Source organism: Mirounga leonina, unplaced genomic scaffold (assembly GCF_011800145.1).
Source record: "Mirounga leonina isolate KUSES-001 unplaced genomic scaffold, KU_Mleo_1.0 Mir_224, whole genome shotgun sequence".
Classification (NCBI taxonomy): Eukaryota; Metazoa; Chordata; class Mammalia; order Carnivora; family Phocidae; genus Mirounga; species Mirounga leonina.
In genome coordinates this window covers 11,290,094-11,318,087 of record NW_023270615.1, presented here as the reverse complement: position 1 = coordinate 11,318,087, position 27,994 = coordinate 11,290,094, and the positions used below count along the sequence as shown (strand labels likewise).

The 27,994-nt window shown below is 46.3% G+C and overlaps 1 protein-coding gene across 1 annotated transcript in view; it reads right to left on the bottom strand.

The window, feature by feature from the left end:
• Positions 1–387: 387 nt before the first annotated feature.
• The window catches only part of DMRT1 (doublesex and mab-3 related transcription factor 1), a 106,374-nt gene continuing 78,767 nt past the window's right edge, over positions 388–27,994 (bottom strand). Inside the window, exon 5 of the mRNA XM_035029122.1 lies at positions 388–1,589. Within this exon, the coding sequence (XP_034885013.1) occupies positions 1,435–1,589 (155 nt within the window). The 3' untranslated portion in view covers positions 388–1,434. The remainder of the gene's footprint in view (positions 1,590–27,994) is intronic.

Sequence of the window (27,994 nt, the reverse complement as noted above, 5' to 3'; positions counted from 1 at the left end):
GGCCGCAGGAGCAGCGGCCTGACAAGTGTGATAAAATGATCTTCCTTAACTAAACTCGTAAAGCACTGGGCAATAAAACTCAATCTTCTGTAAAATCCAATTAAGTCATTATCTGACTGATTGTATCTTTAATTGAAAACAGAAGTGACAGTAAATTTCTGTGATATATCAGGATCAATCGATACCACTATACAATTCAGCCCCAAGAAGTGATTTATAATGTCAAACCTATATAGGTAACTCCACATTATTCTCTCTAAAACCACTGGTGGATGAAATTAAGAGTAAGTGCATTTAATAAAAAACAAGATGGTCAGGTTATTGATTACAACAGATGGGGGTGAAATCAAATAGATGTTTTCAAAGCACAGAGCGAAGAAAATACAAGTAATTTCTTTTTTTCCTGTTTAATACCGCTCACCAAATATACACGCAAGGAAATTCAGTCATCAATAACATTTTTATTTCAGGTACAGCTGCAACTACACAGAACAATGAATTTTTTTCAGACTAGTTTCATTTCAGGATGGCTTCTGTTACATAAGGAAGTACTCCACAAGCAATTTTTAACAAAATAATGAACTCAGAAATCTGTAGTAACTTTTAAAGATGTACTTATTTTCAAATCAGATTACAACCTAAGGTTACAAAATAGTCTAGACTGCATCCATTTTTTTCCCCCTGTAGTAGAAAGAATGTATAGGATAAACTCTCCTATTATTCTAGAAACAAACCCAGGAATTCTACATTGCTGAAGTTACTTTAAATTGCGTTGTTTTGAAATTACACCCTTTACACAGAAAATGTAGTGGCTCTTTAGGGCTTTAATTTCTTTTTCTGACTGTATTTCAATCATGTTTTCCAGTGGGGGGAATGGAGGAGGGCTTGGCTTTTCCAACAGCAACACAAACACAGTATTTCCAATCACTCTGACCTTCTGCAGGTTTCTAAAACAATCACTAAGTTTGTCTGCTCTCTTCTCACCGGTCAGGTATTTGGCTAAATTTATATTTTTGCAGTTTTATTAAAATACTAAAATAGAAACGTCTGAAGCACCTAAGATTTCATTTTAAAACCAGAAGTAGTATCTAATTATGACACAATTAGATGCAAATGTACTGCTTGACTTTAGTGAATTACTGTATTTCTTGAAAACTACATGTAAACCAGTATCATAAAAAAAGGGAGGGGGGAACACTACTATTTACCTCCGTGAGCAAAGCACTTAATTCTTGCAGATGGTAGTCATGGATCCTAAACTATTCCAAATGTATTTTAGCCCAGAGGCTAAGCTCTAAGGAGTATAAACCAAACACGCTCTCAACAGTTAAGTCGACATGAGTCAAGGCAAAATATTAACAACAAACCCCGTGTCTAAATGGAATAAGCCTGCTATTCCAAGTGAAACAAACGGCCAAAGGCACCGGGCATCATTTACTCGTCCTCTTCGATGACGGGAGGGACGGTGAAGCTGCTGGGCTCGGAGGCAGACTCACATTCGAGCACTCCCTTTGTGCTCTCGTTACTAATAGGAGAGCTGCTGGAGAGGGAAACCAAGCCAGAATCTTGACTGCTGGGCGGCGAGAATACTGGGACGTGGGGAGAGACAGGGAGGGAGAAGAGTATGTTAAAAGTGGCTAGTCTTTCTGCATTCAGTATTCAATTAGGTTCCAACAAAGATAGAGGCACACTCTGCATTTCTATTCTGAGTTGAAAGTGTTGTTCTAGGCACTCATTAAAAACCCCAGTGTTTCTTTAGAATTAAAAAAAAAACAGTATTTCTGCACAATATCTATTCAGTTATCTGAGTTGAAGGGGAAAGTTAGGTAGCAGAGTTCTGGATTTATGTGCATAAAGGAAAAAAAAAACAAACCCCAGTCTGCTACCCCTCCCCCCTCTGGGGAAACTATATCCACCCTTCCCTGAACCCCTCCCCTTTATGTAAAGGATGCTAATAGAACTTGTCTTGTCAAATGATCCACCTGACAAATTACCCAAAGCAAGACTCCACCCATGTGTTTCTACCATTTGACAGGTAACCCTAAGTTTTTCAACATACAACCAGCAAAGGTGATAGCTTACTGATATTCCTGTTATTTCTCTTGGACTTTTACAGGACCAAACACTTGCTGTTTACATAACTTTCGAAAACTAAAAACTTTTTCAAAAATACAAAAATTTGAAGGAATACCTTCACTAAAAGAGAAGTCAGGTAAAGATTTTAAAAGTAAATCCGTGAACATAAAACTCTACTAGGACCTGACATTAAATATGAAGGATGCTAATGTGCTGAACAATTTTTGCAACCTTACAAGCCACAGTAGATACAAAATTTAAGCAAAAGGGTCTCTGACCTTCTTAACCTTAGCCGAGTTCAGATCCACCCCCAGAACTCCCTTCCTGCCTAGTGTGAATGTAATTAAGGGGAAGCTGCAGTGGTAATTTCTCTCCTCATTAACTTCCTGATTGGTTTCAGCCTCAGGATTCTGCCGGGCAGTAGTTTGTCACCAATTCCAAACGGCCAATCGTTAATACTAATGTTTGTGTAACTAACTGCCAGCATCCGCCACGGCTTCTTGTACAACAATAATGGTGAAAGGGTACATTAGTGCCCTGTGTTAATTCAGCTTGTGTTCATCAATAGGGACATCTATGATGTAATTAGCCAAATGCACTGGGAGCTGAGTGCTGAAGTCATTTGTAGAGAACTAAATCATAGTAGGAGCTGTACCGGGTCCTGATGTGTTTGCCATCAATACTTATTATGTTTCGGATTTAATAAGGTATATTACCATGCTGAAAAGAGACCTTTTTACAAGGGAACACTATTTGCGCTTGTTATGGGTTTGGAAAAGGTTTGCTGCAGCTAGTGGAACCACTCAGAACTAAAAGAACAGAGCTGGGATCTAAGAGGCGGACCTTGAACCACGCCACTGGACCAAATTATTTCAGAAAGCCCCTTTCTTCTCACGTGACATACAGACGGACAGACAGAACGATGGAGAGTTTTGTATGGCTACCCCTAATACCTCCAGTAAGGAAAGGCATGATCTGAAAGCTTAGTAAATCTGAGAAACAATTTAGGCAATTTCCTGACCAGCAATTACCTTTGATATTGATAGTATTTGTTTAGTAACTTACCTAAAAAGCAAGGGTAAAAGTGTATAAGCTTTTTTTTTAATTTTTTAAGTAGAACGCTGTTAAATGTACGTTACAGACACCAAAAAGCATACACATGCGTATATGAATACATAATGGCAACCAAAAAAACCCTGGGAACCTATGAAATCTGAAGCCTTCATCTTATTGCAGTTTATAAAGGCTAAATTCGAATTGTCCTACGGATGCAAAATTCCCTGCAAATCCAAGATGATTTATGAATGGCACTGCATGCCCAGGATGTTGTAGATACAAAGAAATGTTTTCCAAAGGCAGCAAACTCTGCTGACATCTTGGTACTCTAGCCAACTAAGAGCCAGCCGCAGAGTCCATGAGCTGATCTGCCCCCCGCCCCAACCCAACCTCAAACCAATGAGAGCAGGTCCTCTGTCAGGAGCCATGGGGACAGGAGGGAGCATTTACTGCCTACTTCCTGTATGCCACATACCTTAACGAAGTGGGTAGCGCTCCAACCATTCACTGGAAGAATTATTCTCACCGGGTGACACGGGGGACCTTGTGGAAGCCAGAGGGCAGTGTGGCACCCCCCGCGGTCTCGCTCTCCCTACGCTGTCCCACCCTTGGGCGCCACGGTTAGTCACTGGCCATGGAACCTTCCTAGTCTCTGAGTTTAAGGAGGTAAAACACCTGACCCTTGTCAGACTAACGTAGCAGCTAGGAAGGAGCGAGTCAGTGCTCTAGACATGTCCTGAGCCCCCAGCCTGCCTCCTGCCTTCAGTTAGCAGCCGATCTAGGGGACGCCCCTCCTCCCCATTACACCCCAGCCATGCACCTCCCACCCCCAGTTAACTGATCTGTGACCCAAAGGTGGAGGGGCAGGAATTCTGCAAAAGGAAGAAATGGGGGAGAGCCCCCTTTTGCCCTCAGTTGCCTTGTGGGTGTTTTCTTGGGAAGTATTCCTGTGACTCCAACTCCAGGGACACACACATGTCTGTCACCTGCACCGACGGGGGCTCCACGAATCCTTCACGCATGGCTGCACTCCAGAGAAGATGCAAATAAATAAACTCAGCCCGTTTTGAAAAATACCACTAGTTTTCAGTGTCTCTACACTCAATTTAAATCTACGTTGTTTTTACTTTTGTTCAAGGCTTAGCGTTGTCTTCGCAAAGGGGCCTGCTGAAGTTTTAGGGATGGTGTTTGTTGGCCTTTGCGTGGCCCGGCCCGTCCTAATAGCAGTTACAGTAAAGATTTCCTCAGTGTCTTCTCGGAGACTAATGTCCAAAACCTATTTTACTACAGTCCTCAAAGGGACCCTCTCCATTTTAATGCAGCTTCATTAAATTTTGTTGGGGGGAAGAGTAATCATTGATCACTGTAAATCATTTTATACCAATTAAAAATTCAAAAGTCGGAGTTATCCTTTCTGCCTTTCAAGCGGATTCTAATGAGCCTGACACCAGGCTAATTTCAACTCAGAAGGTTCCTCTTAATTATTTTGTGAAACTGCTAATGCCTTGTGTCTGTGGGACTGTAAGAAAAGGTACACCGCTGGCAGCACTAGAAATGGGTTCAGTCCTTCTAGACGGCAATCCAGTGACATGTAATAAGAACTGTGGAACTGTTCATACCCTCTGACCTGGTAATTCCCCTCTGGGGAATAAGCCCAAAGAAAGAGAGAATAATTGGCCCAGAGATGCTCAACGCACGACTATTTGCATCACTGAAGATGTTAATGCTTTGCTCTGGTGCTGGGGGTGGGGAGGGGGGCAGCTGGGCTTGGTGGGGGGGCAGTGGACAGCAAGCATTCACAGGCAACAAACAATTCCAGATTCTGCTACCCCTTGGTCATGGACAGGCTCCCAGCATTTTTGGAAATGGAAGATATGATTTCTGGAGACCGAAGTAGAGACTAAAAAGTAAGAACAGAAAAACCTGTCCGTCTGATTTTTTTGTGTGTTCCAATGAAAGGTGGACAAACCTCCTCCAGGCCTCACCGTCGATTGAACCAGCAAGCCCAGTATCTGTTTTCTCTCAAGTAGCCTATTTGTCTACAGAAGCTAAAGGGGCTTTCTTTTACTATTATTTAAAAACAAACAAAAAAACTTTACACATAATCACTCTTACCAGTGCTGGGAAAAAAAAATTTTTAAGATGATTCTAGTGATACTATCTAACCATCTTGCTGCACCCCCCCCCCCAAAACTCCAACTCACTAAAAAACAAACAAAAACCACTCTAACTGCTAAATCTTTCAACATTGCAAAGACCCCTGACTTTTAACTCGAATGATCTGTTGGAAGTCAGTGGGCTGGAACGAATAATTCTCCTCCAGGGATGTGAGAAAACAGGATATTCATGCTTGAGAAAAACTTTCTTCCTCTCTATGTTAAATGCTGTTAAACGCCCACTAAGAAACCATTTGAAAATAAGAATATAAGTGGCATTCCTCAATTATTAGCAGCTCCACACCTCGAAGTGGACAGGAAGAAAACAAAAGTGCTGGCCTCTGGTTTCCCGAGTTCGCAGGCCTCAGAGTCTGATGAAAAGCTAATGAAAATTTCTCAAACAACAAATTCTTCCGCTCCGTGATAACTGTCGTGTTTGGAAATAAAATCACGTCCAACCAACAGCACTTAGCAGATATTTAATGTTTCACAATGGGACTCTTTTCCAGAGTGGTACTGCTGCCCTTCTCACTCACATCTAAAATAATTAGGATTATCGGAGCCGTCCGAAGCTTGGCAGGTTCAGTTTGTACTTTCAAACAGCATTAATTCTTGGCACTCGGAACAAGGGATAAAAGGTAAAGATATGAATGGAGATCTTTATTCAACCCGATCTATCACGGATTAGCTCATTCTTTTCCAGTTCATGCCTGCACTCTAGTTAAGGGCAGGGCTAAGCTGTAACTGATGTAATTAGAAACCACAAGCTGAGAAAAATAGCCCTTTATTAATCTCCCCCCATTTATTATATATTTGCTTAAAAAATATATATAATCTCTGAAACAATTAAATTTTTTTTTTTCCACCTACATGTAATGAAAGGGCAGTGACAAAGAGAGGGCTGTTGAGGATTACGCCTCTCCCTACAAACACATCTTCAGGAGCAGCTCTAAAATCTAACATCCATTTTGAGAGGGGCCAGCTCTGTGCTCTGCGTGTTGTGGAGAGAAGTGGCCGAGCCCCGGCAAATGGGGGTCCCTGTGGTGGGAAGCAGGCACACAGCAGTCCTCCCTCCCCCCTCAACAACAGCATGACCTGTGCAGGCAGGAACGGCCAATGCTAAAAACAAAGTGAACTCGTAAGAGAAAGTAACTATTTATGCAGTATTAACAGTACCTCTTCCTGTAGGACGTGGATACACAACTCACAAAATAACACCAGAACAACTCTTTCGTTCTGGAAATCAGCAGAAGCCTATCAGGCAGCCTGCAGAAGTAGCTGCAGAGACCTCCGGCCTGGGGGGCGGGCGGCCTGGGCTCCCAGCCTGGCCTACTGCTCAGGGAACTATGGGACAACACACCAAACCCACTCCCCTACCCACCTACAGAGTCCAACACAAAGAACCCTTTCTCCATCGTTTTAATGTAGTGCACAACAAAGGAAAAGCAAGAAGGGACAGCATTCAGCCCTCCCCCCGCAACCTGGGACCTGGGCAACACCATCTCAGGCCAGACGCCCTCCTCGACCCCCACCCCCCGCCCTGCATGACAGACACTCCTGAACTAAGGCATGGCAGCTCCTGGGGACCCCCATTCCTTGCTTATTTCTTAGAGGGGGTCAGAAAACCGACTGGAGCGTCCAAGCAGGCCCATGAATAAGCAAAGTGCCCCGACACCAACCCCATCCTGATGGGTGCTCAGCACCCCCGAGGACCTCACTGCTCACCTCCCCAAAACCCCCTGCCCATCAGCGGTGGGGACACTGCTGGTGGCTCCCTGACCCCAAACTGTCACCATCAGTCATAGAGACGTCTCTCTGACTCCTTCATTCCTGAACTCTCTCTGAAGGAAGCAAGTGTGCCCAGGAGGGGTTAACTCATTGTCACTGGCCCCACGGACTTCTCTCACCCAGGGAGGCGGCATTTGGTGATACACACAATCCAAACATTCACACTGGGGGCGCCTGGCGGGCTCAGTCGTTAAGCGTCTGCCTTCGGCTCAGGTCACGGTCCCAGCGTCCTGGGATCAAGCCCCGCATCGGGCTCCCTGCTCGGCGGGAAGCCTGCTTCTCCCTCTCCCCCTGCTGTGTTCCCTCTCTCGCTGTGTGTGTCTCTCTCTCTCAAATAAATAAATAAAATCTTAAACAAAAAAACACAACATTCACACTGCCTCACTGTGTTTTCACCAAAACATACTCAGGCTTAAAACCTGCACATAGTGTGGCTTTCACTTCTCTTAGGTAACAACCTCCCGGGATGAATCCTCACAATGGCTGACTCTGCTCTACTTTGCCCTTCAGAACCAGACATGAGGCCGACTTTGAACATAAGCATTCTGAGCCCCAGTTTCCCCATTGTGACATGAGGCTAACCACAGGCCACTGTGATAATCAGCGAGTAACAGTAATTTTTAGTTTCCTTATTCCACTGGTCTGCAGTCTACCTCTCAATATCTTAAAGTTAGGTTCTTGCTTCTGAAGGTGCAGGAAGTCAATGAGGATTTAGTACAAGGTCTGCTCACACATGCATGCGCCTTCCTGAGAGCGGGGAATGAGGAACACACTTGTACTTCACCGGGCCCAGAGCCCAGCCGGGGTGTCCCAATCAACCTAATCGTCACTCAGACAATAGGTCCCTTGTGGCACAAGCTCTGCTTTTTTCATCTTTGGGGGCGTGTAACAGGATGGCCGGTGTCAAATCAAAATCAAATAGCAGAACGTCTGTGGACATGCTTTATAAACCATACAAAAAATAGTGTTATCATCCAACGATCAAGCAAACCGTTCCTTCAGACAGCAGTATCTGGAAGCAGGAAGAATCTCTTAAGTTTGAGCCTAAGTTTGTCCTAAAAGGTAGGAACTCTGGGAAGTAGTGGACAGAGGCGTCCATGTTCCAGAAGTAGGGGTCTCCCCAGTTCCCAGTCTACAGCGACTGGGTACCTGGAGCCCTGAGAATGGAGACCTGCTGGGGCAGCAGAAGCCGATCCTCAGTCAAAGGCAACAAGGCAGAGCCAGGGTGAGGTGTGCAGGCTTTGGTCAGTTCCACACCCTCCGCATGCCTCGGTGTCCTTGTCTGTAAAATGGGGACAGAGGAGAGCACTTAGGATGGATGGTTCTACACAAACTGGTGGGGCCCTGTAAAGCCCGATGCAGCTGAAAAGCCCACGTTGAAATCACATAACGCTTCACCATTTGGTGACCCACACACGGGCCTGGTCACAGCAGCACCTCGGCAGTCTGAGCCCTGTCCCTAGCACCACTTCCTGGCCTCCATCCTCATCCCCGCTGCCCTCAGCGGCCTCTGAGAGTCCGTTCTGAAAGCCTGTGGGCTCTGACAACAGACACCAGCATCTCAATAAACACTGGAGTCTCGGTTTCTTTAATTGTCAAAGGAGGAGAATAATTACGTGTCTCACAAAGCTGCTCTGAGGATTGAGATGGGATATGACAAAGCAGTTTGCAGACGTGATGACTCCACACACTTGTCAGTCATTCTGAGTCCCCCCCAATGAGTCCGCAAACTTCAGAAGAAGCGAAGTGAGTCTATGTACCCCACTGTCTATACAGAACCAAGAAATTAGTAAGATGTGTAGTAACACTCTTTGAGAAAGGGGAAAAAAAAAAAAAAAGAATCAGTGACAACACAGTTCAAACATCCCTGAACGTTCTCAGATGAGGTTCAATTCTGATGTTCAAGGAAAGGGGACTTTTACTTTATTCATCCTTCTTCTTCTTCTTTTTTTTTACTTTCATTTATTTATTTGAAAGAGCAAGAGAGAGAGAGCGAGTAGCAGAGGGAGAGGGAGAAGCAGGCTCCCCGCTGAGCAGCGAGCCCCACACAGGGCTCGATACCTCAGGACCCTGAGATCATGACCTGAGCCGAAGGCAGATACTTAACGGACTGAGCCACCCAGGCGTCCCTTTATTCATCCTCTTTTATACATCCAAAGCCTAACAGTTAAATTCCGAGCCTGTTGGTTTGTGCCTTCTTGAGCACCAGAGTTACACATGACATTTCCTGAGGCTGGGCCCGCAGGCCAGAGCCAGGGCTGAGCAAGGGGAACCCCCAGAGCCTCCACCAGAAACAGGAAGTCAGCCTACAGGGTGGAAGACAAGACATCTGGTAAACTGAAATAGGCTCAAGACATCTACCACACAGTGCAGCGCACACAGCGGGTATTTAATAATGGATGAATGTGTGGGAGAGGCCACAGGAGTTAGTCTTCCCAGGACAGGGCTCACACACACACTGGCAGGAGAGTCTCCAGCCTAACGCCAGTTTTAGGGACTAGAGCGTGCGCGGGTTTTATTTGCTTCTGTCTGTCAGTCCTGCACAGACTCCAAGCAAAGCCGGGGCACACAGGCAGAGAGGAGCCTCACCAAACACACCCCGGGACAGGCAGTGGCCCTGGGACCTCAGCCCGGGCCAGGGCCGAAGAGCCTGGCTCCCGGGGAGCACATGGGACCCCGCTCGTCGGGGACTCTGCAATGCCAACAAGGGCTCGGGTCCAGGGGCTGTGCCCCGATGGGGTGGTGACATGTGCCACTGCAAACACAGTTCAAACACGCCCGTGACGGAATCTCAGAAACTAAAGCGGACCAGGCAAGCTGGATGCGCACAAGTCATCTCTGGAGTCGACGTCCCATTTGATCCTGGGACCCGAGAAAACGGAAGGAATCAAACCCAGGAAAGAGGCTGCGTGTGGCATCTGCCATGCCAAAAAACCGGCCTGGCCCTGTCCAGATACTCTGCAACAAGAGAAAAATTTCAAGGAGCCCTGCAGTTTTCTGCACCCTGAGAAGGAGGAAGGGTCACAGATGTTTCAGCCTTAAAGGGTAACATGATGGGCATCCTGTGAAGGCGGAGAAAAAGCATGCAAGTTTTAGACACCACTGCCAGGAGGGCGGGTCACAAGGACACAGAGCACTGCCTTTGAACCTAGCGCCCTGGAGGAGCTTGGTTTCTGGCTAATCCACCAGCCTGCCTTTCACTTTGGAATCCTATCATCTTCCATGAAACACGCTCTTTAACACAACATTTAAGATATGTAGTTTTGGCTGCATGGTATTATTTTTTTTAATTTTTTAAATTTTATTTTACTCACTTGAGAGAGAGAGAGAGAGAGAGAGAGAGAGTGCATGAGCAGGGGGGAGGGGCAGAGGGAGAAGCAGGCTCCCCGCTGAGCAGGGAGCTGGATGCAGCACTGGATCCCAGGACCCTGAGATCATGACCTGAGCCGAAGGCAGACGTTGAACTGCCTGAGCCACCTGGCACCCCTAGCCACATGGTTTTAAAGAAGTTTTTCATTTAGAGATATCCTGACACTCTGCCACAGAAATGGTTATAAAAGAAAGTTCGTGAGCAATTTCTCAAATAGAACTCGTATAAATTTTGTAGCTTGTAATTCAAAAGTAAATATTGTGCCCCAAATGACATGCTAGAAGCAGGCAGAGGATGGTGTCAGGTAAATTATTTCATCCTTACTACCGGGGAATCAGTCTTCTTTCAAAAGCAAATATAGGACTCCTCAGTACGGCCTATCATTCTACGCCAACTTTTCATTCTCCTTCCTAGCTAGCGTTACAGGAAATCTAAGACCAGTTATTATTAATATTTTCCTCTGGTACAGAATAAGCAAGCAGATGCCAGGACACATCTAAAAAAACATACACCAGATGAAATCAATCAGGATAGAAAATTCCAGGCATTTCCGGACAGGAGGATACATGCCTACTCACAGCCACACAAGCTATTTTACCGCCTAAATACAACACGCACTCGTGGATGGACAAGGTAAGTTCAGGTTACAGGAGCAAGAATACACTATTTTGGAATGGTTCACGTTAAGGGTGAAGAGAAATAACAAAATAATAGCACAAAGTGCACATTTTTCCAAAAGACAGTTTTTACACGTTTTCTAAGACCCCAAAAGCTAAAAAAAAAAAAAGATATTCAATATATGTATTTCTGAAATCATTTTTACGTAAAGTGCCACCTTTTCATTTAGCCCCCAAGAAAGGACTTCCACCCTTTCCGTGGGTCCAGTTAACCTGTGGGTGATAGAAGGCATTCGGGGAATGTGATGGCGCCTTCTCCCCTCCAGGCGTCTATGATATTTTTTAACCGTTTCAAGAGAGAAGAGCTCATGTTTGGAAAAGCATTTTAGTTTGCCTTCAAGAAAACGGTTTCCTGGGGCGCCTGGGCGGCTCAGTCGGCTAAGCGTCTGCCTTCGGCTCAGGTCATGATCCCGGGATCCTGGGATCGAGCCCTGCATGGGGCTCCCTGCTCAAGGGAGTCTGCGTCTCCCTCTCCCTCTGCCCCCCAACTCGTGCTCTCTCTCTCAAATAAAATCTTAAAAAAAAAAAAAAAAAAAATGGTTTCCTTTTTCTCCTCAATGCATCCCGTCTGAAGCCAAAGTTGACAGGAACCTGTGCTTGGGGGCTCCGCAGAATGACCCCCACCGGCCTCCCGGGGTGAGAAGCTCCTGCACAGGGATGGCAGCTGCTGGACTGAAGGAAACCAACCCTGGCAGGTATTTAGCAAAGCAGGAGACAAACTGTTACTTCACTCTTCCTTCCTCTGGTCAACAGGATGGTTTCCCTTTCAGGATTTAGTTTTCAGTTTTGAATTTTTTTTTTTTTATTGTGGTGAAACACACATAACACAAAACCTATCATTTTAACCATTTTTACGTGTGCAGTTGGGGGGTATTATGTCTAGACACTCTGTTACGCACCTGCCGTCTCCAGAACTTTTTCGTCTTCCCAAACGGAAACTCCATCCAGGAACTGTCCGCTCCCTCCTCCCTCGACCCCGGGGAACCATCCTTCTTCTACCCTCTGTCTCTGTGAATGGGACAACTCCAGGAACCTCCCATCAGTGGGGTCATGCAGTATTTGTCCTTTTGCGACTGGCTTATTTCAGTGCACATCGTGCCCTCGAGGTTCATCCATGTCATAGTGTATGGCAGGATTTCCTTCCTTTTTTTTTTTTTTTTTAAAGATTTTATTTATTTATCTGACAGAGAGAGACAGCGAGAGAGGGAACATAAGCAGGGGGAGTGGAAGAGGGAGAAGCAGGCTTCCCGGCGAGCAGGGAGCCCGATGCGGGGCTCGATCCCAGGACCCTGGGATCATGGCCTGAGCTGAAGGCAGACGCTTAACGACTGAGCCACCCAGGCGCCCCTGGATTTCCTTCCTTTTGAAGGCTGAGTAATATCCCATGGTGTGTAGACACCACACTTTGTTTACCCATTCATTTATCAATGGATGTGCAGGTTGTGTCTGCCTCTGGCTATCGTGAATAATGCTGGTATGCTCGGTGGTGTTTCTGTTCGTGTCCCTGTTTGCAGTTCTTTCAGGCACATCCCCAGAAGTGGGATTGCTGGATTATACAGTAATTCTGTATTTAGGTTTTTGAGGAATTGCGAGACGGGTTTCCACAGCAACTATACTGATATTCCCACCAGCAATGCACAGGGGTTCCAATTTGTCTGCATCCTTGCTACCACTATTTTGTTTGAATAATGGCCATCCTAAGGGGTACTTGGTCTTTTTTTTTTTTTTTTAAGATTTATTTATTAGAGAGAGAGCGAGCATGAGCAGTAGGCATAGAGGGAGAGGGAGAGAGAATCTCAAGCAGATTCCCTGCTGAACGTGGAGCCCGATATGGGGCTCAATCTCACGACCCTGAGATCACAACCTGAGCCAAAACCAAGAGTCAGCCATTTAACCCACTGTGCCACCCAGGTGCCCCTGATCTTTTTCTATTAATCCCTTCCCTCGATTTCTCCCCACACTTCTTAATGCTGACTTACTGTCCTGTCTGCACTGTATTACCAACAAATTTAACTGAAGAGTTGGCCTCACCGCCCACTCGCTGGGTTACCCCCGGCAAACTGGTGGCTGTCTTATTCCCAGGCAAGTTTTCTCCAGGTCACCCATGACGTACTGATCATCACAGCCCATGGCTGCTCCGGTCTTTCCTACTCCCCTCAGGGGCACTAGACACTTGACCTTGCCCTTCTCCCTCCACCTTCTGCTGTGGCTCTCCCAGCTTTCTCTGCCTTCCTCTCTTCTCTAGCCTCTGCCCTACAGACTTTCTCCAAACTGCGTGACTTGGTCCCCCCTTGCCACACAAGCTTTAAATATCCCCTCCTTGCAAATGACTACTTCACAATTTATATCTCTTGCCCTGATTTCTCACTGAGGACTATTTCTGTATTTTCAATATCTGCTGGACATCTCCATCTGGATGAGCTCCCTGCAATGTAAATTCATAGTGTTCAAAATTAAACCCACCATCTGTCCCCACAGAGTAAACCCGACCCTCTTCTCTTGGGTCCTGAGCACGCCCACTTCACCTTGCTCAGGGTCCAAGCCTCAGGATTATCTTAGGAAATTTCTCCCGTCACCTCCCTCCCACCTCCAAGCACTGGCAAAGTCCCGCTCATGGGAACCCCACGGAACGCTATCTCTCCCTTACCGTGACCCCATCCCTCCACACCCCAGACTGGACCCCGCCCTCATTACCTTGTACCTGATCTGCTGGCCTAGCCTCTGGCTGTCCTGCTCAGTCCTCCCTCTCTCCTGCACTTTACCCTGGATGGCCACTGTGCTTCCAGAGGCCTGTCTCCTTTCCTCAATCAACACCTCTCATGGCATGTGGAAACATCCAAACCCGCTGGCCTGGCATCTGAGGAGCAAGCTGATTCCCTACATCTCTCCTGCACTGGAATCCTGTGGCAGACTCCTACCACTCTCCACCCCGGCGCAGACCCAGGATCCCTGCCTTTGATATGAGCTTGTGCTGGTCCCACTGTCCCCCAATCTCCACAGGTCAAAACCCAGCTCCAAGCCACTTCCCTGGTCTCTCTCAGCAGAAACAATGCTTGTGGCCTTTCTTGTGGTTCTGCCACTCCCAACTCCCTACCCTCTTCCCCTTCCATCGCTGACCTAACAACTCTCCCCGAAGAACAGGGAAGGGGGTGCCTGGCTGGCTCAGTGGGTTGAGCATCCAACTCTTGATCTCAGCTCAAGTCTTGACCTCAGGGTTGTGAGTTTGAGTCTTGCGTTGGGCTCTGTGCTGGGCATGGAGCCTACTTAAAAAAAAGAACAGGGTAGGATCCACGTTATATTTGTCTCTGGGGCCCCTTGGTGGCCATCCGTTAAAAGCCATATACCTGGTAAGCACTTGACAAGTGGTCATTGATGAATAAATGAGAGAATGAGTAACTCACTGGTCAAAGCCAGCTGAGCTGTCTCCTGGACCCCACGCAGTCATGACCAGTACAGGAAGACGGCCAGGAGGCAGCTGTCAGGACAAGGGCAAAGGGATGGCCAGCCCCACGTCCAGGAAAGGGAAGGTGCCAGGAGAGCCGCAAGTACAAGAAGAGATGTGACAGTGAACCTGAACCCTTAAGAAAGGTTCAGCATCTTGAAGGCAAGAGAGAGGAGGATCCACTTATAAACCTCCCTGTGGTCAGAGGGTGGGAGGCAGGGAACTCTGGCAACAGCAGGAGAAATGATCAGTCATTTAGGAAATTCATTTCTGGGAAACAGCTAACTTCTCAATGACGGAGAGTTAATGAGGCATCATGAATCAACTTTTTTTTTTTTTTTTTTTTTGGCGGGAGGGTGGGGGCGAGGCAGAGGGAGGGAGAGGGAGAGAGAACCTTAAGCAGGCCCAGCCCAATCCGGGGCTCGATCGCATGACCCTGAGACCACGACCTGAGCCGAAATCAAGAGTCAGACCCTCAACTGACTGAGCCACCCGGGCGCCCCCTGAATCTACTCTTAACCGCAGTCCCTGGACACCGCAACTTCGCTCTGGACACTAACCAAGATATGAGAACAAGTGAAACTGGAGGACCGAAAGGCACTTGTTTTCTCCGCAGTGAAAGAACTTTACAAAACTACTACCTTCAACAAGTAGGTAATGTGGTGTCATCAGACAGGTTTTGGAAAGACAGCTTTTATTACTGACTGACCGAAGATGCGAACATCACAATAAACAGGCTTCAATCCACAGACGTGCAGAGAACTCCTGCCTCAACAGTCCTCACGGAGCCCCTGACACACGCATCCACAGTGGTCAGGGGTTAGTGTGCAGAGCGAGTCTCAGCTAATCTCAGGGATGCTATCTTCCAAACCCTGAAGTTTTGGAGATTCAAGTCTGTAGTCTATCAGAATAACTACTAAGAAAAAAACTTTCCAGCTTAAATAAAAAAAAAAAGATCAACAAGAAGCATATAAATTTCACTGACTCCGACTAACCCACAGGGTAGTGTTTGGTCACAATATAATTGATTTCGCCCTTAATGCTACTGTTGAAAGTATTTAAATGCCCCAGCACGGACTCCAACCCACACACTCTTCCTCGATCCCCCATTCTAAGTAGATCAGGTATTTTCACACTTGGTTCATCTTCAGTGAAGACTGTAATTAAATCTTTAATTTGAAAACAAGAGTGAAAGTCCAGCACTCTGCATTATCGGCTGCCCTCGGAGCTTAGAGCAAAGAGCAATCAAATAACAAATGGTGACCTCAGCTCCTTCAAGCTCAAGTAATCTGCTAATTTCAGAAGGTACCGGCTCATATCAAAAGTGACCAATTTACTTGTGGAGGTGCTTTCCGCAGATACCTGGGCAGCCCGCTGGGAATCAGAAACGTTATCTAAATTGCAAAAACTGTCAAGTTTATGTGCTGACTGGCCTTTTGATGACACCATCATTTTTAAAGCATAAATTTCAGAATTTATGCTTTATGCTTTATTTCGTGTCCAAGGGGTAAAGAAGAAAGAAGCCTGTCAGGGAGCTGGGTGTTCTCAGGATTGTGACGACTCCTGGTCCTTTTTACTTTCTCATCCACCTCCAGAACTTGCTAAAACTCTTTTTCAGCATAAGGAAAGGCAGTGTAGTGCAAACGAGTTACCTAATTCTTAAGAGTATTTAGTAAGCATCTGCTCTGTGCCCTGCGTGGCTGTAGCCACAGGGAATAGGGCCGTGAATAAAATGAGTCTCTGTTCTCATAAGGAAAACGCTGGGCACACTTGTAACCAGAGACACCTGGGACTGGATTCCGGCTGGGTCACTTACTGGGGATGTGACCGTGGGAATAATGTCACAGCTCTGAACCTCGACTCCTCATCATGTATTCATGGAAAACAATAATGTTAAAGGCTGTTGCACTTAAAAATAAGACATACCGAGTATTCGGCCGACACTAGTGTCCTTCCTCCCCTTGTTCCTTTCCACAGTAAGAGAGCAGATAATCAGTACATGCTTCAAATGTACACCAGGGGCCATGCGAAGCAAAGTCAGGAGGAAGGTGGTGTTTTCTTCTCCATCCTGTTTGATCCTTTGCGTCTTTCTCACCTGTTTGCACGTCTTCTCTGCTGTTAGGAATCTGTGGGCCCTGGCCCTCTTCCCTGGTCTCCCCTCTGCCAAATCACCCCTTCCCCTTCCCCTCAACCCGCTCCAGAAACAGTTCTATCTATTCAGGAACCACTTGGAGCTCCTGATGAAAAGCGCCCAATTAAACTAATTCACGAGGTAAATGAAGGCTTCATGCTTTGACCCTCTTGTCAATGTTTTCATTTTCTTGACACTGGAGGGATGTCATCTGGAGGCAGGGCAAATTTCTAAAGTGCTGCCTGTCCCGCTCAGTACACAGGACGTACTGTTATCAAGTGGGTACATCCTGAGTGTCACTTTGACTAGGTCAGGGTTTCATAATGTACAGCAAAGACATTCTTGCTGAGTGAGGTTCTGGTCCACGCAGAGCCTGTGGCCCCCTCCCCAGCACGGAGTCACAGCCTTTAGAGCAACTACTGGTAAGAGAATCTCCCGCTGATAATCAGCTTCCCTTCCTGGAGCTTAATGAGAATGCAGTCCCAGGGCGAACCCAAAAACCACTGGTATTTTAAGAAACGAAGTTACAAGACAATTGCTTTCCACTCTGAGTAACTGTTTTCTAGCATTTCACAGAAGCTCCAGAATCCTAATGAAGTGTTTGTTGGAGTGCTGAATAAAATGAACTTCTAATTATTTTTGTTAGGAAGTGGTGTTAGTTTTCACACTAAACCAGGTAAAACTGACAGAAAAGGAGAAGACACAAATATTAGCATTAGCTAACCGTGTGCTTGGTAGGGGGGAAATTTATCATGCTAAACCAAGGTCATCCATTTATGTAAAAGCACCTAGAAGCTTCTGTGTCAAACTAAACTATCAAATACCAAAGGACTTAAGTTTGCTACCTGTGTTTAATAAACATGTATTATTTTTGTAGTAATAAAAAGTGATAGAAAAAGGCAGAAAGGAAGGATAAAAGGAAACGAAAGAAGCCAGAGGCCATGCTGGAAACCCAGCCCCCCTGCGTAAACTGTAGGAGGGAGCTCTTTAATGAGTGCAGGCCGTGGCCGCTGGGAGATGAAACAGGGATTCTGAGGAAGGCTGGACCCCCGGCCTCAGGCACGAGCTGAGTGCTGACCTAGGTAAGCAGGCTTGTGAAATGAGCTTCAGCCCACATTATTTATTAGCATAATTATTAATAATAATCGTTATCATTCACTGAGGCCCTATCGTGTTCCAGGCTGTACTTTGCTTATCAAATCTCCACAAAAAACCCTTTGGGGAGGTGGGTAGTAATAACCTCATTTGACAGATTTTACAAACTGAGGCCCGGAGATGGTGATTAACATCCAAGGTCACACAAGCGCAGCGAGTCAGAGCCAGAATGTCCTTAGGCCCTGAGCCGGGACTGACCACCGCAAGGCCGCAGAACCTAATGAGCGGTTTGTGGGCTTGCTGTCTCTGCCTACCTACTGCAGACTGCACCCAGGGAGCCCTCTGCCCACTAGCCCTCCTCTTCCGCACATTCACAAAGTTGCTGCCCGAGTTCTTCCCCAGAAAGCCACAGTTCTGCCGAAAGAGATGGCTCAGACGTCCAAGCATCACCTGAACTGGAGGTTCACCTTCTGAAAATGAATCCAGGAAGAGGCAGCTACCCCGGGGACCCCAATTTCCACATCTTTTAAATCTATTTTCCAGGCAAAAGAGATTTCAGGGACCCATCATGCGATTCGGTGGAGTGAAGGGTTGGGGGCAACTTACCTGTTTGCAGCTGATGGTCAGGTCCTGGGTGTTTCAGAAAATAAAAGCCTTGTGAGCCCCAAAGCAGCAGAGTGCGGAGCAGGGACAGTGTGTCTGGGCCAGCAGGGAGGCTGCCAGGGGCCGTGGGGTGCTGCCTTCTACCAGGACCCCGGGCACCTGGTAGGACAGTCTGACAGAGAACCGTAAGATCTGGGCACCTAAGAGCTGCCAGACCCTAACATGTCCAAAGAGCATTCAAAGGATCTTATCTTTCCCAAGTTGCATGTGCCTCGGGAGAGGAAAGGGGGACAGCAGACCCTTCCTAATGTAAACGCTTGCTTTCCCCCTCATCCAATCTAAGAGCATGATGACTGTTCCGCAAAGCACACATCTGACCGAGCAGGGGCAGGTTGGCACCAAGGCAGGACGCACCCCACAGACCTCACGCTCTTAGCATGCTCCCCAAGCACAGAGAGGTACAAGACAGCCCAATTCTGGGCAGATCCATATAGGTGAGTTTTCAGAGTAGATAAGTAATTACCCAGTTCCACCTCTTGTGACCTTTCATGAAGTCAGGGTGGAGACAATGAAAAATGAACCAATTCACCCCAGCAGGCTCCAGCACCTCACGGTCAGCATATCAAGGGCTCCTGATACATCTAACAGAAGTGCCATGGCGCCTGACCGGGGCCACCAGCGGGAAAAACCCATCCATCAGTGAAACTAACACAGAGTCCGCATCCTGCTCAGATCGGAAACCAGAGCGTCAGGAAACGGTTCACGGTACAATAATTAACTCCTGGATTCACGCAGCAACTGTCTTTAAGGGCAGGTCATCTTTGGGGCCTCGGTTTCTGTATCTTCAAAGCTCGGAGGTTGGGCTCAATGCCTTGGACCTTCTCTCCCTGAACGAAAATTCTGTGTTACGATTCCCACCGTGTTACAGTTTCTCAAATCTCCGTTTCCTTTAGGCTCTAAAGGGTTAAGTGCCTGCTCAAAGTCAGTTACCTGAGTATGAAACAGAGCTGGGGAGTTCCACATCAAGTGATTACTTCTGAAGCAAGGAATTAAGACCTTTTGCTTCCCTAATAGACACATGAATGTTTTCTGTCAATAATGGATTAAGTAAGTTCTTTCCAATCACTGGGATTTGGCCACTAAAAGGGACGTTCAATCTCTCCATCTTTGTGCTGCTGAAGAAAGTGGCTTCAGGTGACAGGTGACAGTTTCTGCCTCAGAATCAAGCACTGATCATGTTATGATGACTCGACGGAAACCACATTAGTTAGACAACCAGTCTCCTAACATTACTGGTTCTTGATGGGCTCAGTCTACGAATCCAGTTCTTGAGGAGTGTTAATTACTGCTTTTGTGAGGATCTCCGCCGTTGTCCACATGACCTCCTGGACGTGGACACACACCCCTTAGCACAGAGAGGATGCATCCCCAGCCTCTCCTACAAAGGAGACAGTGCATTTTCAGCTGCACTGGAAACACAGTTGTCTCTACACTGCGTCAGCAAGAAAGCAGGTGGATCACCTCCTCCTTCCTGTATTTTGGGCTGCCTAGTAGACTCGGTCCTCTCGTGACAGGAAAGCAGCCACAGAGACGAGAATGCCTGGGGTCTTTACAAGCACCTTTGCTTGTCCCAGAGCTGGTGTTCTTATGTGGGCACGGACTGGGATTCAGTGCAAGCTGGCTGTAGATGGACCAGGCCGGGGTCTTGGCCTGGGATCTGTCACCTGCTCTTGTCCTCCCCCTGCAGGCACTGCCCAGATGCTAGACAAGAGCACCTCCCTTCCTGCCAGGCCACTCGAGAGGGGCTCTGGCTCTCTGATGGAAATGAAAGCCATCACCAGACTTCATCTTCCACCCACCGGACTGACCAGAATACAGATGTTAATAGTCTCATGCTAGCAAAAGCTTGGGGGAAGCAGCGTCTTCATACAGTGCTGCTCAGTGTGGAGGTTAAGGGGACAACATTTAATACAACCTGAGATGCAGGCTTTCTTTGAAATGCCCCTTCTTAGCATCTCCCCAGCGTGTGTAAGGTTCTGCAGCATTTGTATAAAACAACATGACTGTCAATCAACAGAGAAATTAACCGGTAAACTGCGGTCCATCCAAACTGCAGAACAGTATGCACCAGTTAAAAAAAATACAAAGCAGGGACTCCTGGGTGGTCAGTCTGTTAAGCACCCAACTCTTGGTTTCGGCTCAGGTCATGATCTCAGGGTCGTGGGATCGAGCCCCGAGTCGGGCTCCGTGCTGGACATGGAGCCTGCTTACGACTTCTCTCTCTCCTTCTCCCTTACCCCTGCCCTTGCTCACACGCATGCTCTCTCTAAATAAATAAATCTTTTTAAAAAAAATAAAGCAGACTTACATGAACCAACATGAAAGATTTCTAAGACCAACTGTTGAATGCAAAAAGTAGATGGGAGCAACAATGTGTTTGCTACAACCCCACTTATGTTAAAAAGTCAAGCAGTATTTCTACAGAAACCCGTATCTGCATGTGACTTCGCAGCAAAAAGTCTGGAATGACGTACAGGAAGAATTTAGCTTTTGAGGCAACCAAGGAAAAAGACCACAACACAGTACACATGTGCACTGAGATTACAACAGGTTACAAAATATGTGTATTTAAAAAAAAAAGACGGGCGCCTGGGTGGCTCTGTTGGTTAAAAGACTGCCTTCGGCTCGGGTCATGATCCTGGAGTCCCGGGATCGAGTCCCGCATCGGGCTCCCTGCTCGGCAGGGAGTCTGCTTCTCCCTCTCCCACTCCCCCATCTTGTGCTCTCTCTCTCTCTCACACTCAAATTAAAAAAAAAAAAAAAAGACAACTGTCAAGAATTATAGACAAAATAAAAATAGCAGTGTTTTGTTCATTTAGGAAAAAAATAAAGTTATTTTAATTCACTCAGAAACACGTTCTGAGAAACCACAGTTTTCCAAGTTACTTTTAACTGCTCTCTTTTAAATCTGACTTAAAAAGGTAGTTTTTTAGATGAATAAAGCATGAAAGATAGCTATATGGCAAGTTTCATCTTGATGGAAGAATGAAATGCCTGATTGCAAACTACTTTGAAAGAAAAAATATAGAGAGTCTAGTGATATTGTTCTTATGAGCCACTTGAAGCTATTTTGATTTTTGGAAACGCTACTTTACAGATGGTCTAATATGCGGTTAAATTTGCAGTGCATTTTTACCACCAATTTGTTGTAATACAGCAGGTCTTCAGTGAACAATTCTAGACAATTCCTTTGTCTAGCTGGTCATTTTGGGATGTGTGCTTTAGGCAACTAGATCTACTAAATTATCTTGTTAACTTAATAACCTTCTAAAATACAACTTTACACACCTCCCAAAGCATACAAGGGACTAGACTAAAAAATATACCATGATGTGGAGTGGGGGATGGGGGTGGGGTGGGAGGGATGGGGTGACTGGGTGATAGACACTGGGGAGGGTATGTGCTCTGGTAAGTGCTGTGAATTGTGCAAGACTGTTGACTCTCAGATCTGTACCTCTGAAACAAATAATGCAATATATGTTAAGGGAAAAAAAAAAGAAGAAGAAAAAGATAGCAGGAGGGGAAGAATGAAGGGGGGGAAATCGGAGGGGTAGACAAACCATGAGAGACGATGGACTCTGAAAAACAAACTGAGGGTTCTAGAGGGGAGGGGGGTGGGAGGATGGGTTAGCCTGGTGGTGGGTATTGAGGAGGGCATGGAGCACTGGGTGTTATGCACAAACAATGAATCATGGAACACTTCATCTAAAACTAATGATGTAATGTATGGGGATTAACATAAGAATAAAAAAAATATATACCATGATGTCTATATGTAGAACAGTAATACTTTATGACACATTCCCTATTATTATAAGTGTGATATTATAATACAGGCACAAATAAAATGTTTGGAATAAAGTCAAATTTAAAGCATGTCAAAATCCAGATGCTTGAATCAAGCTTGGCTCCATGGACACAAAAGATGTGGTTACTTACAAATAAGAGATATGAGATTCAGGGGACAAGAGATTCTGGCCTCAAAAGACACCTGCTACCCACAGACCAAAATATCTGAGATGCCACCATTAAAGATTCATTTCTTCAGAATAAACACTGATGTCCTTTGAAAATGCAAATAATCAGGAGAACTATGACATAAAGCCAGTCTTATTTTACCATGTTATTTATCATTCTCTTAAAAGAGGGGGGCCACAGGGGAGCGGGCTCCAGAGAGTAAGAACAAGGCCTAGAGGGGCACCTGGGTGGCTCAGATGGTTAAGCGTCTGCCTTCGGCTCAGGTCATGATCCCGGGGTCCTGGGATCGAGTCCCGCATCGGGCTCCCTGCTAGGCGAGGAGCCTGCTTCTCCCTCTGCCTCTGCCTCTCTCTCTCTCTCTCTGACTCTCATGAATAAATAAATAAAACATTAAAAAAAAAAAAAAAAAAAGAACAAGGCCTAGATGTGTGTGTGCCCTGACTCTGTGAGAAAGCTGGATAGGATACTGAAAGCCAACCCTATCAATCCCTCCATTTCTTTCCTGGAATTGGCCCTGCCTAAAACACAGTCAACTGTAATCTTTCTAAGAATTTTGGCAGGCAAAAACTCCATCGGGAACATACAATTAAGATCATGCAATTCCTAAAAAAAAACAATGATAGTAACTACAACTTACTGAACACTGACCACATGCTATATGCAATAGTAATCCTTTGTCACACATTACTTCGCTCGATTCACCCTAAAAAAACTTAATGAGATGCATTCTCACCTTCAACTTATGGGTGTAAAAACTAAAGTTCAGACGGAGGAAGACACCTGTCCAGGGTCATGTGGCACTAAGTGACAACCCAGGTCTGGCTGACACCAAACTCAATGTTCCATTATTCAATGGTGCCTCATCCCCCCCCCCAAAAAAAAATTACAAAGGAAAAGAAAGTAATTTGACCACGAATCACTGCTGAAGCCCCCAAACCAACCACATTCTCTGAATGGTCACTCATACTTTTAATCTTTCTTTAAATACATGTATTTTGGTTAAGAAAGGTAAAAAGAGCTGCTTTCCCAGGATGCCTTTCCTGCCTTTCTTACCACAGTAAATCATCTCTAGAATGCGGAAATTCATCAGTAACTGGAAGCTTCTGGTGAATCTTCAGCATGTTAATCTCAACCGGTCCTTCCCGTCCCTTTCCCTGGCTGATGTTCCCAGATAGAAAGGAAGGCTGTTTGGCCATGGGCCATAGATGCCACCATCCCAAAAACTTCTGGACTCTAAGGAAATAAAAATAATTCACATTACCCAAAATCCAGGACATAAGGGTTGGGCAGCTCTGTGCTACTTTCATGGAAACCAGAGCTGGATTCATTCGTTGTCCTATGTGACTTGAAATGAGATTCCTACGAACAAACAGAACTAAAGGCCTCTGGTGCCTGACTTACATCCACACAGCTTTATGTTGGCTTTTCATCCTTTCCTCACTCCTCCTCCTTGGAACTACCACCCGACACATCACAGCACACCAGTCCTTGTTGTTTCGAGTCCTGCTCTTCAGTAGAACCCAAGTTGAGACAGACATCCTTTATACCCCACCAGGTAGCATAGTATAGTGGTCACGGGGGTGGGGTGCGGAGCACAGACAGGAAAGACAGATGTGAGTTCAAATCCTGGCTATGCCATTCATTGGCCCCATTATTATTTTTTTTTTTAAGATTTTTATTTATTTGAGAGCGAGAGAGAGACAGCAAAATGGAGAGGGGGTAGAGGGAAAGGGAGAAGCAGACTCCCTGCTGAGCAGGGAGCATGACACGGGACTCCATCCCAGGACCCTGGGATCATGACCTGAGCCGAAGGCAGGCGTTTAACTGACTGAGCCACCCAGGCGCCCCCACCGGCCCCTTCTTTGGGAAACTGACTTACTGAAGCCTGTTGGCTTTATTAACACAAATACGCATACACCTTTTCGGTTGGGATTGAAAGAAAAATCTGGAAATAATTTCAAAAATCTCTTTAAGAACAACTCGCTTTAGGTCAATCAAAATCTATGCATAAACAAATAAATTCATCTGATGGTGCTAGAAATGACCAATAAAACCAATGAACCTTTGGAAAATCTGAACATGAACACAAGAAACATATAAAGAGAAAAGCATTAAACACAAGACAGTAGATGTAGGCACAGGCGTAGTGTTTTTAAAAATTTAAGAGACTGTTGTAATTTCATATCATTCTGTTTCATCCTATGAGCTTATGACAACCGTGACGCAAGGAACATGATAAGAATACCAAAAAAGGGGTGCCTGGGTGGCTCAGTCCTTAAGCGTCTGCCTTCGGCTCAGGTCATAATCCCAGGGTCCTGGGATCGAGCCCCGCATCGGGCTCCCTGCTCAGCAGGGAGCCTGCTTCTCCCTCTCCCTGTGCCTGCCGCTCTCCCTGCTTGTGCTCGCTCTGTCTCAAATAAATAAAAGCTTAAAAAAAAAAGGAAAGTAGGTTGAGCTCACTTATGGTGGTAAGTACAGAAGTCCTAATAAAGAGAGGTAAAGTGAACCCAACAATGTATTAAAAAGATAGTGCCTCATGACCAAGTAAGATTTATTCTAGGAATATAAGGATAATTCTACATTAGGAAATCCATTAATGTGATTTACTACGTTAAAAAGAGAAAAAAATCACATGGCTATTTTAATGGATGCCAGAAAGACATGTGATATAAAGGTAGGGCCCACTCCTGTAGATATTCATGGTATTACCGTAACACACACTGGAGAGCGAGGGAACACCAAGTACATCAATCTATATGTCAGAAACGATAAAAACCTCACTCTGAAACCTGCTTTTCTGTATTTCTGTATTTTCTGATTTCTGTATTAGTTGATTTTTTTCCCCAATGATCTTGTACTGCTTTTTGTAAAAATAACAATAGCAATGGCCTGGCATGAAGCCTTGAACTAGGAGTTAGGCAGAGAACCACCCAAAGCCATCTCCAGGCAGTTGTGGTCTGTAGTAAGTGCCAATAAAGAAGTAATAAAGTTCAAAGAACAAATGAGGAGAAATGAGGAGTATTAACAGAAAGGGACGCTTGGGTGGCTCAGTCCGCTAAGCATCTGCCTTCAGCTCAGGTCATGATCCCAGGGTCATGGGATGGAGCCCTGCATCGGGCTCCCTGCTCAGTGGGGAGTCTCCTTCTCCTTCTGCCGCCTCCCCCAGCTCGTGCTCGCTCTCTCTCTGACAAATAAATAAATACATCTTTAAAAAAAAGGATATTAACAGAAAATAGGAACAACTATTTTTAGTATGTGTGGAGAAATTTCCTTCTCCAGCAGGACCAGGGAGAACTAACCCTGTTGTAGTTCATTTTGGAACAACTCATGATCTACGAGTTCTAGAGCCGGCTACTTCAAGAAGAGGACGCAGCCGATGAGGGTGCTGGGAGCACCAGGGAGGGAGTACAGATTGTTCCCGTACATGGGACAACTGGGAGGGAGTTCCACAGCAACAAGCAGTTAAAAGTCCTTAATAGCCTGGTGAGTGGCTCCCGGAGCAGAGGGTGGATACCAGGGTCACCTCAAAAAGACAGATCTTGGACCATCCAGGACACACAGATGAGCAGGAGTGAGGTCAGGATGCAGCAGTTATGGAAAACAGGAAGGCTCTTTAGGGGAAAGGGTCCATGAGGGATGACTGTGGTGTCACTGGTGCCCTGGGGGCATCCCTAGAACACTGGGGCTGAGGCAGCTCAACCAGGGAGGGGCCGGGGGGCAGTTAGAAGGCCACCCTGGAGCTGACAACCCCACCACCCCTCCTCTCCCGGATCAAGGATTGCCTCAGACCTTGGCATAAACTTAGACTGTTACACAGCCCTGTAAAATATATATACACACATACATATATTTTAAGATTTTATTTATTTGACACAGAGAGAGTGACAGCAAGAGAGGGAACACAAGCAGGAGGAGTGGAAGAGGGAGAAGCAGGCTTCCTGCGTAACAGGGAGCCCGATGTGGGGCTCCATCCCAGGACCCTGGGATCATGACCTGAGCTGAAAGCAGATGCTTAACGACTGAGCCACCCAGGCGTCCCCATATATATATATATATATTTTTTTTTTTTAAAGATTTATCTATTTTTTTAGAGAGAGAGAGAGTGTGTGTGTGAATGGGAGAAGTGCAGAGGGAGAGAGAGAGAATCCTGAGGTAGACACCCTGAGGTGCATGGAGCCCGACACAGGGCAGGAACCAGGACCCCGAGATCATGACCTGAGCCAAAACCAAGGGTCAGCTGCCCAAGTTACTGAGCCACCCAGGCACCCCAATCCTGTGAATGTATTTAATGCCACTGAACTATACACGTTAAAATGGCAAAAATGGCCAATTTTATGTTTTATGTATATATATATACGCATACACACACACATATGTATGTGAGAGAAAAAGCATAATCACAAATCAACGATTATTAGTGCTTCACTGAGAGAGGCGTTGCGGACGCGGCCCAGCAAGCCTTATGGAACAGGTAAGTGGAGGAAGACAGTGGCCCAACCGAAAGGAAAAGAGAAGAGAAGGAAGACAAGAGAAGGAGACACGGAGACGGTCCTTTCAGCCGGTGCGGACGGAGAGCATGGCTCACGGCGCTGGAACCAGCTCCATCACACCAGCCGAGTGCGCAGCCCCACCACGAAGGGCCGGACCTCCAAGCCCCTGAATCTGCAAAAGGAACGAACGCAGCCCTCTGAACAGTCTCTGTCAACACCCAAGGTGAAGGAGAACCAGGTAGCACACGCCTTTCATACAGAAGTAGCGCCCAACAACCCAACCAGAGAAATGCGTTTTCCAAAGCGTGGTTCCTTCGCCCAGAAAGGTCTGGGGCGAGACGGCACGCCCTCTCCCCCGGCCCCGGGCCCCACCGGCTCAGGCGAGGCGCCCGTGTGAGGCAAGGCTGACACCCACAGTGGGTACGATTACCATCAAGTGTTCCCAGCCTCGAGAATGATTTGGGGATAATTGCGCTTGCTGCGCGGGGACCCTTTCCTATCAGTGCACAGAACAATACCCGATAAACCTCTCTGGTTTACAGCAGCTAAGTGCTATTCACAGGATTAAAAAATGAGCAAATCATTTGCCTCCATTTCCTGGAGACAGACATTAGGTTTGATAAGTAAACAAAAAGTCATTTATACTCAAAAGACCACTCGCATGGATAGAAACAGTTCTGATTTACTCCACGGGCTCTGGACGGGGTGTCATTCATTTCAGTCCACTTAGCGCTGTAACAACTGCTTTTCAAAAACCAACATTGATTCATGAAAATGAACATACGGACTCTCTGCAGCATAAACCCCGACAGCCTCGGGCAACAGAAATGTAGTACAAGGCACTGGAGGCTGGGATGAGGAAGCGAGCAATTACGCCGGTATTTAACGCAATCTATTGCTCATCAGAAAAGCGCTTAGCACCGGAGTCAGACCCAGACAGCCACTTAACTGTCCCCTCCAGCGATTACACTCTCTCAATCCAGGAGTGTGTCAAATTAAAACAACTACACATTGACTTTTTGCTTCTGTAAACATTAAGGAGTGATTGACAACTTCAGCTGCTGCCAGCCAG